Below are 19110 nucleotides of genomic sequence, written 5' to 3' on the forward strand. Positions count from 1 at the left end.
AGCCCTGGAGTTTCAAGCCTTAGACCGGCCCACCTCAATTCACAACTGACTATATTAAAATAATGAATCATTTCCAATTCAGTTTCTGATGACACTATCACATCTTTTTCAAGGAATCAGCTACTTTAGATCTTCAAATGTCAGCGGGTCGGCGTCATAACGCAATGTGCTACTTATTACAGTATTACTTTCTTTTGATGGCTTAATCTTTTTCTCCCCTTTTTAGATTTCTGATCAAGTTATGTTAGATTTATTAATGTAGTGAATCATCTGATTTTCATTGAGCAGGTGTGATATTTATTAATATTAATTATTCAAATTCTTATTTTCACTAAGGTGCAGCTGTTTGGGGTTGAATAATAGTTACGTCATCATTAACCTGCAGGCTGCATTCTGCTCCAGGGGGATGCGAGAAAATAAATAAATAAAAAGAGTGAAGCTGCAGAAAAATAAAGAATAGAAAGATTGAGGCTATGGTCAAATAAATAAATAAATGAAAAAAGTGTGACTGCTGAGAGTGCAGGCAGCATAGGGACACAGGCCTTTGTGGCCAAAAAACAGAATTCTCCCGGTCCTCCCGATTAGCCAATCTGGGCCTGACTGTGAAAATGGAGGCTTTAAACAACAATTGATTTTTAGTCACGAGACCAACTCAGCTAAAATGGTGGATGACTTTTTTCAGCAGTTGTTTTGGATGCTCTCACTTTTGAAAGAATTTTTATTTAGTTGTTAACAGATTAATCCCAGTTTATACATGCTCAAGAGTGCTTTTCTTCAAGGGAAACAGAACGTTTACTCAGAGCTGTTGTTTTGGCACTCTACCTATACTCTCACTCACACTTCCAACTTTATACTTCTGTGTAACTCATAGCAACAACTCCACCTCACTGGTGGTTTATTTATTAAACAGTTTTTTTTTTTCTAGACATATTGCAATGTTTCAAAGTGTAAAAGTGACCTTAACGCATGCATGGACGAAAGTATTATCAGAAACTTCAGTGTGGATGACCAATTTTTGGGAATTGATCGAAACAAGAGTGGACACAGAACATTATTAAATACTTTTAGATGTTTTTAGACAGCATTTTGGAGTGTTTTTTGCATCAATATTTTTTTAGATAAGAAGAAAAAGAGAGAGAGATTGACTGCATTGATTGATGGATTAAGTGATGGCATGATGAGATCATGTAACTGCTACCATTTTTGCCTTTTTGTGCAAAAGCAGAGGCTCTGTTCAATCCTTACTTTGTTATTCTGTAGTTCACAGTAGTAAGACTACAGCATTCAGAGTTGTAAATTCTACAATGTTTACATTAATACACTTTACTACAGTCGTGTGGGACCTACTGTATCTTTTCACTTGCAAAACATTGATAAGGTTGTAGGGAATTTCCTAGTTTTGTTTGTGTGTTTTAATGATTGTACAAGCATGTATCTGTACTGTATATGTGACAACTAGTGCTTTTTGTAGATAATAAAACATAACAGGGAACATAATAACATTATATATATATATATATATATATATATATATATATATATATATATATATATATATAATTTATTTTTACTGTCCTGAGACCAGCTTGCACAATACTAAATATTTTGATGTTGCACTATAAAAGTTAGTTAAAAGGAATTTTACAACTGTCCAGCAGTTATATAGTTGAGTTTCACCACTTTTGAATCAGCACTTAACATAAATCATTGAAGCTGGTTAGACCATTAACTTCTGTCAATAAAACCCACTTGCTTTCACTGGAAGAATACTTTGCAACCATGGAGAACATTTGCGTAGAATCAAAATAAAATATAGCAACTTCTCATTTCCCATTGTACATGTGGCAACTACAGAAAAGTCAAGCTTTGAATACACAAATTATCTAAACTCTTTGGTCATTTTTGAGCATGATGCGTCTTGCTCCCGGAGGAAACCCATGCAAACATGGGGAGAACATGCAAATTCTACAGAGAAACACCAACTGACCCAGTCGAAGCTCAAACCAGTGACCTTCTTGCTGTGAAGTGAATATGCTACCCACTGCACCACCGCACAGCCTAAATGTATTCGAAAATGGTAAAACTTAATTGTTTAACACTAGGGGAGTTGTAAAATGTCTTCAAAAAATAAAGTGTTTCTTTCATATACTTACTAAGCTTCTAGTGTGAACTTTGCAGTTTAAGTGAACAAATAAACAGCTGGTACCAATAGCCAGTACCAAAACCTGTGATTTTATGTCATGTAAAATCTTTAAAAAGTATTGGTTGGCCAAACCAAAACAATAGGATTTAAGTTAGTTATCTTGATTAGTTTAGAACAAAGATAACCAAACTAGGGCCAGCAGGCCAAAGTTGGCCCATGCTACCTTTGATTTGGCCCACCATCCCTCTTGAGAAAAGGAGAATGATAGGGAGGTGTTAGGGCAAATATCTTTGACAGAGATCGTCATTTTAAATTTAATGTAAACTTTTGTTTGTCTGACTTTTTAAAAATGTAAATACTGTCACTTGATGGAAAGAGGGCATGCACCACACACTCCATTGTAGGATTGTTTTTACTGTATTAAGTTCATTTTGTATGTTTTTTTAAACACTGTAGTAATTATTAAATTTTAAAGCAATGTTTTGTAGCTTTTTTTAAATTTTAGGAATGAAATTATGAAATCACTCATGGAAAATTAAATGTAATACAGATAGGTATTTTTACCTTTGGCCCACAGCCCTCAACCGCTTTTGCGTTTTGGCCCTTCATAAGAATATGTTTGGGAACCCCAGATTTAGAAAATGTGTTTTTTTTTTTCAGTCATTTTAATATTTAATGTTTCTATTAAAATATATTGTACAAATGTCTTTAACCTCCACTGTTTGTTTTATGGTCATATTATTCATTCAATAAATATCACAGTGCGTCAAAGCATATTTATAGACACTGTGTCCTCTGCACATGTGTTGGTTTTGATATTGGTGTATTTTAACAAGATTCAGTACTAACAGATTAATGAGTTTTAATGTGTGTGTTTGTGTGTGTGTGCGTGTGTGCGTGCGTGCGTGCGTGCGTGCGTGCGTGCGTGTGTGTGTGTGTGCGTGTGTGTGCGTGCATGTGTGTGTGTATGTATTTACTTAGCATTTTTTTGTGGGTTTAGTATTTTTTGCTATTAAAGTTTGTTACCAAGGACCTTTTAAATAGGTCCTATGTAACAAACTTTGAGTGCCTAGAAAAGCGCTATATAAATGTAAGGAATTATTATTATTATTATTATTATTATTATTATTATTATTACATAACCAGTGGTGGAAAGAGTACTGAAAAGCATACTTAAGTAAAAGTACCATTACTTGCCTAAAAATCTAGTGTGAGAAGAGTAAAAGTATCTGTTGTAAATATTACTCAAAGAAGGAGTAAAAAATAGACATTGTAAAAGTACTCATGAGTAGTGAGTAGTGAGTATTATGCCATTAAAAGCTGATGCATTTACATGTAATTTGTGGATGTGTGTAAACGTAACATTCTGTAGTGCATTTAGTTATTGCCCAGCAGGCAAACAATGTCATAAGACGTTAATATTAGGTTAGATTTAGGTTGTGATGTCAGGTGACCAAAATTCAATGTCTAGCCAGCGTCTAAGGACAACAATATTTTGTTTTCCAATATTGACATCAAATTGTGGATATTTGATATTCAGTTGATTTAGGTTGTTAGAAAGTGACCAAAATTCCAATGTCGAGCCAACATCTTAAACCAACATCATAGTGACGTCAAATACTTTATTTAGTATTTTAGTACTTTATTTATATTAATTTATTAATCAGTTATGGCAACCAAAATTCAACGTCTGATAGATGCATAGTGGTAACGTTGACACAACGTCAAGCTGTAACATCATTAGACGTTGATATTTGGTTGGTTTTAGGTTGGACATTGACATTGGGCTGACGTTGAGTTCTGATGTAATTCTTCTGTGAGTTCTGATGTGATTGTCATTTCTAAACAAAATGCAGCATCTCCACGACGTTAGTGTACAATTTCAATCTGACAGCATGTTGATGTCTTGTGTCTGCTGGGTGTTTAAGGCCATTTCGGTCATTTGTCATACTGTAAATATCCATCATCTTCTCATCAATGACATGCATCTAAACCAGAGGTGCCCAAAGTTTAGTTCCAACCCCAGTCAGACCCACCTGGGCTAGCTAATGAATCTCATAGTAGAAATATCTAGAAATCTAGAAATATCCGTGCAGGTATGTTGAGGCAAGTTAGAGCTAAAATCTGCTGGACATCGGCTCTCCAAGACTGTGTTTGGGCATCCCTGATCAAAACAGTCTCTGGGTCAATGCATGTAAAGATTTTGAACATCTTCTTGGACACTCACTGCTTCCAAACAGTTTGCTGCAATGTAAAGTGCACATGTCTTGAGGTAGTTCATTATGATGCAATTTACCTTCTATGTGTGATTTGATTGGACAGGAATTACAGGACTGATTTTTCTAATTCCCAAGAAAAAATAAAGTAATTACTGCAGGTTGAAGGAAAGTAGTGAGTGTAAAAATGTACAGATACTGCACTAAAAATGTACTCAAGGAAAAGTAAAAGTACACATTTTTAAAACTACTAAGTAAGTTACAATTCCTGAGAAAAACTACTCAATTACAGTAATTTTAATATTTCTAATTAGTCACTTTACACCACTGTAAATAAGTAAAATCATTTGGCATGGTCATGGAATTGCACTTCACTGCCTGGAACTACATTCATTAACCCATCAGAATCAAGCATTCATCGGTAGTATACTAAAATCAACTCGTCACCTTGGAATTATGAGGTTCTATCTGCGTTCTGAATGATTTTGAGATAGTGAGCTTAAAAGTTTTTGCATTCCTTATAGCAAACAGTATGTGTGTTACATTTGTTTTTTTAAATAAAACTTTTAAAATGTAAACAACTTATTAAAAAACATTCCATTATGTAATACAGTTGTCATTTAATAAGAACATGTCACTCAGTTTTGACAAAAATGTCAGATAGAACCATATCATTTTAAGGTGCAAACTGAAATCGATAAAGTAATTCATGAGATGGCGTTTCTTTGTCTTGTTCTTTTTTTTATTAACTCTCTTTTATACACTTTCCGTCTGAAATGTTGCTATACGTTTAATAAGGGTTATTCTTGGTGTGCTCCATGATGGCCATCAGAGCGAGCCAGGTCTCCTCGGCGGTTGGGACGATTTGATTGGCTGGCAGAATAAAACCATAGCGACCGGTGTCTCTCAGCTCAAAGGTGTAGGAGTACTTGATGCCCTGGTTGTAGGTCCAGTCAATAGTGCCTCCACTGGCTTGATCTGAAAGCAGAAAGATTTTTAGCAGGGTGACCATTACCCAAAACCAACACACAGTCATCATATTAAACTTACAGATGGTGGTAATGATGCTTCCATAGGTGTAGCGAGTGTTGTACAATGACTGCAGTGAAGTGATGGCCTTCCTGGCGACCTCATGCTAAAGGAACAATACAGAATTCAGGTCAAATGATGATAGATAAATAAATATTCAGTAGTGCTGTTTGTTTTCAGATGCATACCAGTTCAGCCTTGTCCTTGGCGGCGGTATATGTGTATCCGTATGGGTAGAGGAGCATCTGGGAATAGCTGTGGATAGACACAAAGGCCTTGATTTTGCCGTGAGACTTCACAAAGTCCACAATGGCCTTCACCTCGGGCTCAGAGTGAGCACTGGGGCCGCGGTAGGTTTCAGTGCAGGGGTTGTTGCTGGAACCACCACCTAATGATGGAAAGGAGAAACACAAGTAGTTTTATACGTTGTTCAGATGCACCATGTTAGACACATTGCAAACACTGCTTCCAGTGCCTAGATATTCTGGCAAATGTTTTGCTTCTAAACTAAAGATTCAGCATGCATGATTCTAACTAAAGTCCTGGAATTACAGTAAATTAGGATTTTTATGAAAGAGGTGTAACTTGTAGTAGACCCACACGTCAAAACTAAGTCATTAACAAGATTGAGCTCTACTTATCACAGTTTTTAATACCTATACCTACCCCAATTCTTATGGTTATTAACGTATACACCTACTCCACTGTCCACATACACTTGCGAGTTATGAAGACTTTCATACTTGATGTGCTCGCCATAGTACTGTTATTTGCAGCAAAATGGGGCCATGCCTATTAGGCTAACTGTCGTGACAAAACAGGTGAAACATCAGCTTGTGGAGTGGCTAAACTAATTAATTTAAGAATACATCAAATGAATATGTTGTGGACAAATTTGAAGGAAACGCATGAAAGCATTTGCTAAAAAGGTTCTCCGGAAAGTGTTATTTTCAACATTATGTCATTGTGATATCTTGCATGGTTCAATGAGATCTCAAAAACTTCAAGCTATGCCTCTATTATACAAGTTATGCCTCCTTCATGTTCAGTGGTGTAAAGTAACTAATTACAAATACTCAAATTACTGTAATTGAGTAGTTTTTATCAGGAATTGTAATTTATTAAGTAGTTTTAAAGATGTGTACTTTTAGTGCTGTATCTGTACTTTTACTCCACTACTTTCCTTCAACCTGCAGTCAATACTTTATTTCTTGTGTTAATGGGGATTAAAAAATTTAGTCCTGTGATTCCAGTTCAATCAAATCACACAAAGAAGGTAAATCACATCATAATGAACTACCTCAAGATGATTTATAATTGCAGCAAACTGTCTGGGAGCATTAAAAGTGTCCAAGAAGATGTCCAAAATCTTTACATGCATTGACTCAGAGACTGTTTAGATGCAAGTCACTGATGAGAAGATGATAGATGTTCACTGTATGATGACCGAAATGGCTTTAAACACTCAGCAGGCACAACAAGTCAACGTGACATCAGATTGATGTAGTACCCCAGTGTTGTGGGGACGTTGCATTTTCTTTGGAAATGAAAATCGGGTAGACGTCAGAACTCAATGTCAGGCCGACATCAATGTCCAACGGCCAAAATAAAACCAACCAAATATCAACGTCTAATGATGTTACAGCTTGAAGTTGTGTGGACATTAACACTATGACGTATATCAGATGTTGGATTTTGGTTGCCATACCTGATGAATAAATGTCAGTATTTGACATCAATATGACGTTGGTTTAAGATGTTGGTTCGACGTTGGATTTTGGTCACTTTCTAACAACCTAAAATCAACCAAATATCAACATCATTTGACGTCGTTATTGGACAAAAATAATGTCCTTAGACGCTGACTAAACAATGAATTTTGGTCACCTGACATCACAACCTAAATCTAACCTAATGTTAACGTCTTATGATGTTGTGTGCCTGCTGGGTAATAACTAGATGCACTACAGAATGTTACGTTTACACACACATTCGCAAATTACATGTAAACGCATCAGCTTTTTTACAGTGTAATACTCACTACTCACTACTCTTGAGTAAATTTGAAAGGTCTACTTTTTACTCATACTTTGAGTAATATTTACAAGAGAAACCTTTACTCTACTTGCACAACATTTTAGGTAAATAATGGTACTTTTACTTTAGAATGATTTTTCAGTACTCTTTTCACCACTGTTCATGTTACAGACAGACACTATTGGAGTATTGTTGTGGAACGTTCAGAAATTCCTATGGTTTACCACTAGAGGGCGATCTCTGTGAATCCTTAAACCAGTGTCTATGTTGTTTTTACATAATCTCAAATGATATTTTATAAATTTGTGACATTTTAAGAAAGAGTTTCAGTTAATCGTCTCAGTTAAAAGTAGAATAGTAGTGATGGATGCTTTCTGAACTTAGCTTCACAACAAGTGATATAGGGACTCAGAACACATTCAACTGTAAAAGTCTGTAAAACTGGCAAAGTAATTCAGTAAACAAGATTTGTTTTTCATAACCTTTTATGAAGCGTTTAGAAATTGCAGTGTTTTACTGTAGCGTACAAATTTTGAAGTCATGTCTCATAAAGGACTTCATTTGTGTATTGTGTGGAAGCTTCACAAAGCTCTAAAGTTGGTGCCATGATTAGAGTATGTATCAGATTGCTTTTTTTTTTTGCCTAAACCTTAACTTTTTTTGGCAAACTCTATATCATATGACAATTAAATACAGAACTGGATGAAAGTGGGATGATGACAGCGAAATTGGAGAAATTAAGAAAGAAAAGCAGTAAAAGAAGAAACATCTAAATTGTATTATGCTTAATAACAAATTAGCAATGGTAAATGGGCTAACCCCTGCTCTATTAGCCACTATTAATGCTATATAATACCCCTTCCAAAAGAAATAACTACAATGAATGAAAAACACATATCACCTCCAAAACCAGCATCCCAGTTCCTGTTGGGATCAACTCCAACGCAGCTGGAGCCAGGGTTTGGCTTTCTGGTTTTACGCCACATGCGGTCCTTGAACAAATAAATTTGCAGTTGAATAGCAGATACTTTGAATGTTTTCTCACAATATAGTTATTCTGAAAACTCAAAACTTACTTTGGTGTGGGTGTAGACGAAACCGTCAGGGTTGGTGACAATCTCCAGGAAGATATCATGGCTGTTCAAGATGTCAGTGAGGACGGGGTCACGTCCATAGTCTTTCACGATCTGCAGAAAGAGAAAACACAGAGGAAAATGTGCTTTAGTCAGTTGTTAATTCATTACACCAGTGAACCTGTTTGTGTTTGCTTTACCTTCTTGGCAAACCAGACTCCACTAGCCTGGGTGACCCATTCTCTGGAGTGGATACCAGTGTCGATCCAGATACCAGGACGGTTTGCTCCAGTGCTGAACTGAGAGTGAGGAAAAAAGTGGAATTATATTTACAGATTGCAAATAATATGTAATACAGGGTGTACATATACAGCTCGACCCAAAGGCTAGATAGAAATTACGGGAAAGAAAATTTATTTTGGTTTTTAAATCTAAATTTTTGGTGTTTAAAATCTCATTTTCATTGATTTAGATTTTCTTGGAAAGTGTAAACACTGTGTTTTTTTCTGGAAGGACAAAAGATGAAATGCATCAAATTTAAAACATGTCAGTGCATCCACAAGCAGTACAGCAAATGAAATCTGAGACTATTTACACAACAACATTGTGATATGTTTATTTGTGAAGGTTATCGTGACGGGACATGTATCCAAGTCCGAAATGGTCAAAATTTAAGTTTTCTAGTTTTAATCATCAAACTGCTGGGCAGCACGGTGGTGCAGTGGGTAGCACAATCACCTCAAAGTAAGAAGGTTGCTGGTTCAAGCCTCGGCTGGGTCAGTTGGCATTTTTGTGTTGAGTTTGCATGTTCTCCCAGTTCGCGTGAATTTCATCCGGGTGCTCCGGTTTCCCACACAGTCCAAAGACATGCGGTACAGGTAAATTGAATAAACTAAATTGGCCTTAGTGTATGTGAGTGTGTGCAAGAGTGTGTGGTTGTTTCCCAGTGTTGGGTTGCAGCTGGATGGGCAGTGTAAAACATGTGCTGGATAAGTTGGCGGTTCTTTCTGCTGTGGCGACCCCTGATTAATAAAGGGACTAAGCCAAAAAGAAAAGGAATGAATGAATGAACGATCAAACTGCATGCGCTGACAAATTTTATTTGGTAATTTTTACATACCATTTTTTCGATTTATTTTTATTTTGATCTATTTAACACAGATTTAACCATTTAAGAATGTGAGTAGGAGTTGGTGGTATTTAAACTGAGTATAATATAATATAATATAATATAATATAATATAATATAATATAATATAATATAATATAATATAATATAGTATAATATAATATAATATAATATAATATAATGTAATATAATATAATATAATGTGATATTATATGATATAATATAATATAATATAATATAATGTGATATAATATAATATAATATAATATAATATAATATAATATAATATAATATAATATAATATAATGTGATATAATATAATATAATATAATATAATGTGATATAATATAATATAATATAATATAATGTAATATAATATAATATAATGTGATATTATATGATATAATATAATATAATATAATATAACATAATATAATATAATATAATATAATATAATATAATATAATATAATATAATATAATATAATATAATATAATATAATATAATATAATATTATATTATATTATATATGCAAAAGGATATCATCTTCTCTAGATGTCTCAGAAATCTAGCTACAATAAAATTTAACACAAAAATCATAACCTACCTTCAGGACATTCAAGGGGCGTTTCTCGTAGCTCTGACCAATCACAACTTTGCTGACCATGTTCCTGTTCTCTGCGACAAGCATGTCCATGAATGAGTTGATCTGAGAACAGCATAGAGAACATTAAATCGTTTATGATATTAAGCGTGTAAAATTGTTCAAAAGGTATTGACATTCAGAAAAAAACACATGAAAACAAAAAGAAAAGCAAATTAATAAAATTGATGCACTTACAGAGTTCAGGTCATGGTAGGTGGTGTACACAAAGTCATCTGTAGATCTTGCAAGGCCACGATATTTCACCATATCACGTTGCTCATCATCCAACAGTTCCTTATGGTGAAAAAAATATGCTGTCAAAAACTAAATCCCTTTAAGAAATGATCATAAACATACAAAAAATATACAGTTGAAGTCAGAATTATTGGCCCCACTGAATATTAGCCTCCTGTTTTTTTTTCCTTAATTTTTTCAACACATTTCTAAATGTAATAGTTTTAATAACTCATTTCTAATAACTGATTTATCTTTGCCATGATGACAGTAAATAGTATTCTACTAGATCTTTTTCAAGACCCTTTTTCTATACAGCTTACAGTGACATTTAACTAGGCAGGTTAGGGTAATTAGGCAAGTCATTGTATAATGATGGCTTGTTCTGTAGACTAGCAAAAAAATATATAGCTTTTAAGGAGCTAATAATTTATGTCCCTAAAATGTTTTTGTTTTGTTTTTTAAATGAAAACTGCTTTTATTCTACCTAAAGACTTTCTCCTGAAGAAAAAAATATTATTAGACATACTGTGGAAATTTTTCTTGCTCTGTTAAACATAATTTGGGACATATTTAAAAAAGAAAAACAAGTTCAAAGGGGGGCTAATAATTCTGACTTCAACTGTATATATTTCTTGACTTGAACCCACATGACCAATAACCAACATTCAGCTGACCAAAACACCAGAAACACCCTGGCCAATTCAATAAATTATTGTCGTAGGATTGCTTATTGTCTGAAAGCAATTAACTAACAGACAAAGTTTTTCATTTAGTTTTAATTTAGTTTTTTCAGTAATAGTCTTACCTGGACATTCTCGATCATGATGTGGTATGGGATCTGATTGTAGGCCAGAAACGCCCTGACAGCCTGGAGACTGTGAAAGGGGACATGAAGATCCAGAGGCAGAGACTCAAGAATGGGCTCCATCCAGACACTAAGCTGAACATAAAGGAAACAATCATAAAAATCATATACCTAATGCATATGTCAAGTCATCACTTTTTACAATGTGAATTATGTAAAGAAAAAAGAAGAAAATAATTGATAATCGGGTCCTGTTTCACAAACTCTGAGTATGTTAACCCTGAAATGTGGGGAAAATCTGCGTTTTTCGTTTTTGACTAGCATATATTGTGTGAAACTAGGAAATGGGAGAAAATGGGGTATAGGCCAAGCACCTTTTTAACTTCGAGATTGACACACCTGCCATTCTGATACAAGTAACCCTTATTTCAGGGGTTGATATAATCAGAGTTTTCACTCAACCTTTGAAAAAGGCACCTAGTTTGACATTTCATCATTCTGAAACAGTTTCAAGCTGCATTTACACTAGTGCACTTTTGTTTTAAAGCGGCAGTATGAAAACATTCCTCATCCAGTTTTTCAGACAAAGGATCTCACATCATACAGCCTAAAACACATGATGGCTATTCACTCTCACTGGGCTTGTGCATAATTTGCTTACATCCATACTCACCATCTATTGGTTGTGTAATGGTCATATACTGTAAGAGCAGCTTGACGAATCAGGGAACAGCATGCATTAGTCTAGATGATCAGTCAGTGAGTGATTATGGATAGCCACACCTAGCAGTTATCAAAAGTTTGTGTTTCAGTCCAAACTTAAACTAGGGGTTTTCAAAATGCTCATGATTTTGATGATTCAAAGATGCTGGAGTAATGTGACAGCAAGCTTTGTCTCCGTAACAAAATGTATGTGTTTATCCAAAAAGGATTAGTGCAGGAGTAGGGAACCGAAGGCTCGAGAGCCACATGTGGCTCTTTGACCAAAAATATGTGGCTCTCAAGCTGTTTCTCTTCAATAATATTTCAAAATTTCAAAAAATGTAACTGTTACTAGAAAGCCATTTCCTGTTGAAAATACAATTACAATTCCCTTTTATATTGTATTTTTAACAACAAAATGAATAAGAACTCGCCACAACAATAAAGGGCAAGTTATATTTTTTACATTTCGATGGTAATGAAGTGGCGTGGCGAAGGCAAAAAAAGAAAAAAATCTGTAAATTGTTTATTTTTAAGTTGTGCAAGGATATAAAAATCTGTTCATGAATAAATAAAGGTTTTGTTATATACACAGACCCCATATGGCTCTTTGAAAATGCATTTGCTAAAAAAATCTGAACTGGCTCTTTGCTGAAAAAAGTTTCCTCCCCCCCTGGACTAGTAGAACTGCCTCATAAGATATGTTCAGTTCACAGAAAGCTGGCTTTGTTCTCGTTCAATAATTGTTCATTCCAGATTGATATAAATGTCATTGTTGAAGGATGTGATTCACTATACTGCAGCTCCACCAATCCCTACTAAACAAAATGAAGGAGATGGTGGCGAGAGACCAAAAATCCACCGATTGATGAAAATGGAGAAGAAAAAACATAAACTTAGACTTACGCCAAGATGTTCGCCCTCTTCAGTGAGCTCCTTCAGGAGGTCAATCTGAGCTTCATCTTTTGGAGTGATCCGAAACACCTGATCCCTGTGCAGAAATGACAGAAATGATTTTCAGAAGTACACAATAAAAAATTACCTTTGTTGTTTGTTCGAACTATTTATTTAAAATGAGCTGAAACAACACAATTCTTGAGTTTTTTGGGGGGACAACTTGATTGTTTTATGTTAAATCTACTTAATTTTGTAAAAACAAATAAGTTAACCTAATTCTTTCATGATGCCCCAACACAAATCGACTATGTGGAACCCAGGATTTTTGAAAGCATACATTCAAAGAAATGACTTTCGCTGCTTGTTCGAACTACTAAAATGAGCTAAATAAACGCATTTTTTTACTGCCCAATTGTTTTATGTTCAATCCACTTAATTTTGTAAAAACAATTAAGTAAATAAAGTAAACACAAACTTAATCGGTTTGTGTTGGGACAACATGAAGGAATTGATTGAAACCCAGCATTTTTACAGTGTTACATTTAATATTGTTTAATATTCTATTTTATTGGTAATTAAGGGGAAAGGGGCATTTTGCACATTCAGTAAAAGTTAGAGGGTCCAGAAAAATGCTAAAACTTTTGGACAGTAAAATTTTAACATTACTGACACTGCTTTGTATTGCACAGAGGAGTTTTATAATAACCACCTTTCAAAAGTCAAAAACAGACACAAACTGGACAGTTAAAAATAGAAATCTGTTAAATTTCTTATGAAATGTGCTGTCAACATCTTTAACACTCAACTCTGAATAAGCCACAGCTTCCTCTTTACACTAACACTTTACCTCTTTTATAAAATGAAACATTTTAAAAAATGTAATTTAGCTCATTTACCAAATGTTAAAGTAATGAAATTTAAATAATTTATTATAAAATACTTAAGTTTCATTATTATTTGTTTTACATTCCTATGCTATAATGTAACTACTAATGTAACTAATACAAGAAGAATGGTTATATTCTAGAGTGATTATCAAATATTCATTCATTCATTTTTTTGTCGGCTTAGTCCTTTTATTAATCCGAGGTCGCCACAGCGGAATGAACTGCCAACTTATCCAGCAAGTTTTTACTCAGCGGATGCCCTTTCAGCCACAACCCATCTCTGGGAAACATCCACACACACATTCACACACTACGGACAATTTAGCCTGTGGGGGAAACCGGAGCACCCAGAGGAAACCCACGCGAAGGCAGGGACATGTAAACTCCACACAAAAACGCCAACTGAGCCAAGGTTCGAACCAGTGACCTTTTGCTGTGAGGCAACAGCACTACCTACTGCGCCACTGCCTCGCCCGATTATCAAATAGCAAAAAAGAATTTCATATATATATATATATACACACACACACACACACACACACACACACACACACACACACACACACACACACACACACACACACACACACACACACACACACATACACACACACACATACAGTTGAAGTCAAACTTAATAGCCCCCTGAATTATTAACAGTATCTGGATGCAGCCTTTATGATGCAATGTCAGACACATTGCACTCAATGGAGTAAGTGACGTCACTGTGACAGGTAGGGTTAGGGGTGGGGTTAAGTGAGTGCATTAAAAAGCATTGGATGCAGCTTAGATTGCACTGCACCAGGTCTGCATCTAGACCCCTCTGAAATTATCAGCCCCCCTTTTAATTTTTTTCCCCAATTTTTGTTTAACGCAGAGAAGATTTTCTCAACACATTTCTAAACATAATAGTTTTAATAACTCATTTCTAATAACTGATTTATTTTATCTTTGCCATAATGACAGTAAATAATATTTGACAAGATATTTTTAAGACACTTCTATACAGTTTAAAGTGACATTTAAAAGCTTAACTAGGTTAATTAGGTTAACTAGGCAGGTGAGGGCAATTAGGCAAGTTATTGTATAACGATGGTTTGTTCTGAAGACAATCGAAAACATTATAGCTTGAACGGACTAGTAATTTTGACCTTAAAATGGCTTTTAAAAAATTAAAAACTGCTTTTATTCTAGCCGAAATAAAACAAATAAGACTTTCTCCAGAAGAAAAACATTATTATACATACTGTGAAAATTTCCTTGCTCTGTTAAACATCATTTGGGAATTATTTGGGCTAATAATTCTAACTTCAACTCTATATATATATACATATATATATATATATATATATATATATATATATATATATATATATATATATATATATATATATATATATATATATATATATATATATATATATATATCCATATAAATCCATTTCTCAGTGAATATTGGCAATGTAAATCAGATTTATTAAACAAATATATTTATTAAAATAATATTTTAGTCACCAAACTTATTTAGAAATAGAAAGACAATTAAATTAAATAAAAAATTACAAATCACATGTATGCAAAATATTGCAAAAAAATTACAACCTAAAAAATTTTAACAAAATTTTTCAATTATTTTAATTTTCTTGATTTTCCTTTTTTTAAATTTGTATTTAATATTTTCCTATAACATATAAATTTAGCTGTGTTATTTTTTGAAGCATTATCTTAAGTTATTTTGTTAGATAAGCTCCAGATTTGGCTTCAGTACTGACTAATCATATGTATTTGCACAAATATTGCATAGCTTCCTATTAAAAATATAAATTTAAAAGATAGATTTGTGGGGGGTGCTCCTAAATATGCTGAGCACTATATATATATACCTAAAAAAAAAAAAAAAAAAAAAAAAAAAAAAAAAAAAATTATTTTGCAACATCTCTTTAAATAAATTATTAGGCTAATAATAAAAAACAATTGCTGTTATAGTATGCTTCTATCTCTACTGAGATATGTAAACTCACCCCTCAAAGGTCTTTTTGCCAAAGACGGCCACAAACAGAGCGATCAGCACCAGCAGCCTCTTCATCTTGCTCGAGTAGAGCTTTCTCGAGTGGCTTGTGCTTTATATAGTGACGGTGACCTTGTGTTTGAGGTAGTAGCTGAAAGCAGACCTGCTGCTGCACTTCCCACAAAATTGTACAATACTAATACTACAGTTTGACAGATGAGACTAAAGCAGCTGTTTTACTATATGTTACTTTCAGCAACATTCAATGTAAAAGAAAAACAGTGCTTGGCCAAAAAATGATGCACTATCTAATATTTTGGGGGCCTGTTTGTGCCCTTGCATTTTCTGTGGCATTGTTTCAAACTTTACATAATATCAGACAGTTATTTCTATTAAGAGTTGCAAGAACCGCACACACTGCCGTTAGTAAGCTAGTAATATATTACTATGTATACAGTCATAGACCATCATGTGGCACAAATATGTCATGTGATTACTTAAACCCAAAACAGCAAACGTTTCCTTTTCTACCAGGCAGTGAATAATAATAATAAAATGACTTTAAATAATAAAAATGAATTATTATATATGTGTGGCTGGAAGGGCATTTACAGCATAAAAGAAATGTGCCAGAATAATCGGCGGTTATTATCATTATCGGCGGTCATTATTATTATGATTATTATATCTTAAAGGATCGTATATATTATGCATACATTATAGAATTTTTTTTCAACTATTATACTGTATTATTTATTTATCAAGGCGATGGACTCGAAATCCATTGTGGTCTCCCCGTTCAGGTTCGAACCCTGCTGACTACGGAAAAACCAGCTTGTGGCGATGCAGTGGCGCAGTATAGTGCTGTCGCCTCACAGCAAGAAGGTCACTGGTTTGAGCCTTGGCTGGGTCTGTTGGAGTTTCTGTGCATGTTCTGAGTTTGCATGTTCTCCCTGTGTTCGCGTGGGTTTCCTCCAGGTGAATTGGGTGGGCTAAATTGTCAGTAGTGTATGAGTGTGTGTGTGTGTGTGTGTGTGTGTGTGTGTGTGTGTGTGTGTGTGTTTGTGTGTGTGTGAATGAGAGTGTGTGGATGTTTCCCAGAGATGGGTTGCGGCTGGAAGGACATCCACTGCGTGGGTTTCCTCTGGGTGCTCTGGTTTTCCCCACTGTCTCTATAGGTGAATTGGGTAAGCTAAATTGTCCGTAGTGTATGAGTGTGTATGGATGTTTTCCAGTGATGGGTTGCAGCTGAAAGGGCATCCGCTGCATAAAACATATGCTGGATGAGTTGGCGGTTCATTCAGTCAATCTACAGAACAATTAAGAGGAACCACTGTTTACACAAATATTTGTTATCAGAAATAACTAAACAGGTCATCATGACCGAATCATGGAATCATTCACATCTTCTGAAGTATTTTTACTTACAAAACATCATAATAACAAAAGATAGACAAAACTGACGAATCCTCACATGCAAACACTCATCATTCCTATCACTCATCATTCCCATCATCACTCATCATCACTCATCATTCCCATCATCACTCATCATCACTCATCATTCCCATCATTCATTTCTAATTTTACCAATTTTACAGCTGGTCATGCACTGTAAAAAAAAAAAAAAAAGGCTTGTGATAGCTGATTTAAGTTGAAATGAAAAGTTAATTGGATTCAACTAAAATATTTATGGCAGGAAGATTGTTTTACAGGGTGATTGTAAGTCCAAGAGTCTGGTAAAATAATATAAGCTCGCACACTTTTAGAAAAAATATCAAAAGCTGTCTAAAGCTATTTCTGTGTACACTTTAGTGCTTATAACTACTTATTTAAAATGAGTTGAAACAGCACAATTCTGTTGTATTTTTGGGTCAACTTGCACTGACATAAAGGAATTATGTGGAACCCATCATTTTTTACAGTGTAGAATGGTGAAAGAAAATATGCAAAGATTATTACTTTGCTTACTTTGTTTTGCAGAACAGCAGAAACACTTTTACCAATGATATTTCTGACTTCATAGTTTCATCTTAAAGTACAGACAGGCCTTCTGCTCCCGTTCTCACACGCTTGTGTAACACTGAGAACAATCCACCTGTTTAGAGCTTTTTTCCACCATTCATTAAGGCATCACCCTGCCAATTATTTGAAATATTAAGAAAGGTTGCAAGTGTCAACTAGCTATTTTCCTTATCAGTGAAATCTTCTGCAAAGTTACAATGTACAAACTGATATTTTCTTTTACAAAATAAGCTTTTTTAAGGCCCATGTCAAACTACTTCTTTTTGGATTTGTGGCATCACAAAAAACCCAAATTTATATGAACCCCACTTCTGGGTTGGATGCTTCCAGGAGATGACCAATCAGAGACGATGGCATATGATGTCAACAGGTTTTATATAAAATAGATGCGTAAGATAAAGGTAAAATATGTAAAAAAAATTGTGATTTTTTTTTCATGAAGCATGAAAATGTTATACAATTCATAAACACAACTAAGCCTTCAAAAATAGCTGAGCGACCATCCCTTTAAATAGATAAGTCAATCTTGTCTATGAAACTAAAGATAAATTAAGAAATGTGTAAGCAAGATAAGACAGGAAAAACACACCTAGTTACGGATTATATTTAGATAACGTTGTCATGATAGCTGATCATAATATAGTTAGTCATGACAATAAAGTGGTGGTCATGTTATTTGGATTTTGTGGGTCCACAATAAGTGTACACAAATAATTTAACCAAAAATTTACTCACCATTTACTCACGCTACATTGTTATGTTTGTTTCTTTGTTGAACACATATTTTGAAAACTGGTAGTCATTGACTTCCATAGTTTTTTTTTTCTACACAGATTCTAACTGGTTGTGAAAGTTTAAGATTTGGTGAGGATTATTTTTAGGCACTTTTTAGGCACTGCATAATATCATTGCGCCTGAGCAGCTGTCCCTAGATTGTTGCGCTGAAATAAGAGTAGTTCCTAGAAGTAGTACCTAACTTTTAATCTTGCATCGATATCAGTAATCAATGTAACTACAGAAGAGTCAAGCGTTATAAGAAAATTATAAGAAAAACTCATTTTTGAGCAAGATGCTAATGGTCTAATTCGATTCTATGATTTATGCTAAGCTAATAGAAAGAAAGAAAAAAAACATTTTCAGAACCGTTTGCCTACAATGTCTTTAAGATGTTCTTGATGGATTATTTCATGTTGTTGATAAAGAAAAGTTCTTAGAGCATTGATTTTGTGAATAACGTTGTTATATCCAAAAATGTTTAAAACAGTTAAGTGTTTAA

General features: G+C 34.3%; 1 protein-coding gene across 1 annotated transcript; it reads right to left on the minus strand.

Annotated features, from left to right (window-relative positions):
* Positions 1-5083: 5083 nt before the first annotated feature.
* cpa5 (carboxypeptidase A5) lies at positions 5084-15910 on the minus strand. Its single transcript, NM_199271.1, has 11 exons — positions 15823-15910; positions 12924-13008; positions 11316-11450; positions 10469-10567; positions 10235-10336; positions 8699-8797; positions 8502-8612; positions 8327-8417; positions 5577-5776; positions 5410-5494; positions 5084-5337 (listed from the first exon to the last, which is right to left on the minus strand). The coding sequence occupies exons 1-11, from the start codon at positions 15885-15887 to the stop codon at positions 5150-5152; spliced, it is 1260 nt and encodes a 419-aa protein (NP_954965.1). The 5' UTR covers positions 15888-15910; the 3' UTR covers positions 5084-5149.
* Positions 15911-19110: the final 3200 nt, after the last annotated feature.

The sequence above is a fragment of the Danio rerio genome, chromosome 25, assembly GCF_052040795.2.
Source record: "Danio rerio strain M-AB ecotype USA chromosome 25, GRCz13ab, whole genome shotgun sequence".
NCBI classification, from domain to species: domain Eukaryota; kingdom Metazoa; phylum Chordata; class Actinopteri; order Cypriniformes; family Danionidae; genus Danio; species Danio rerio.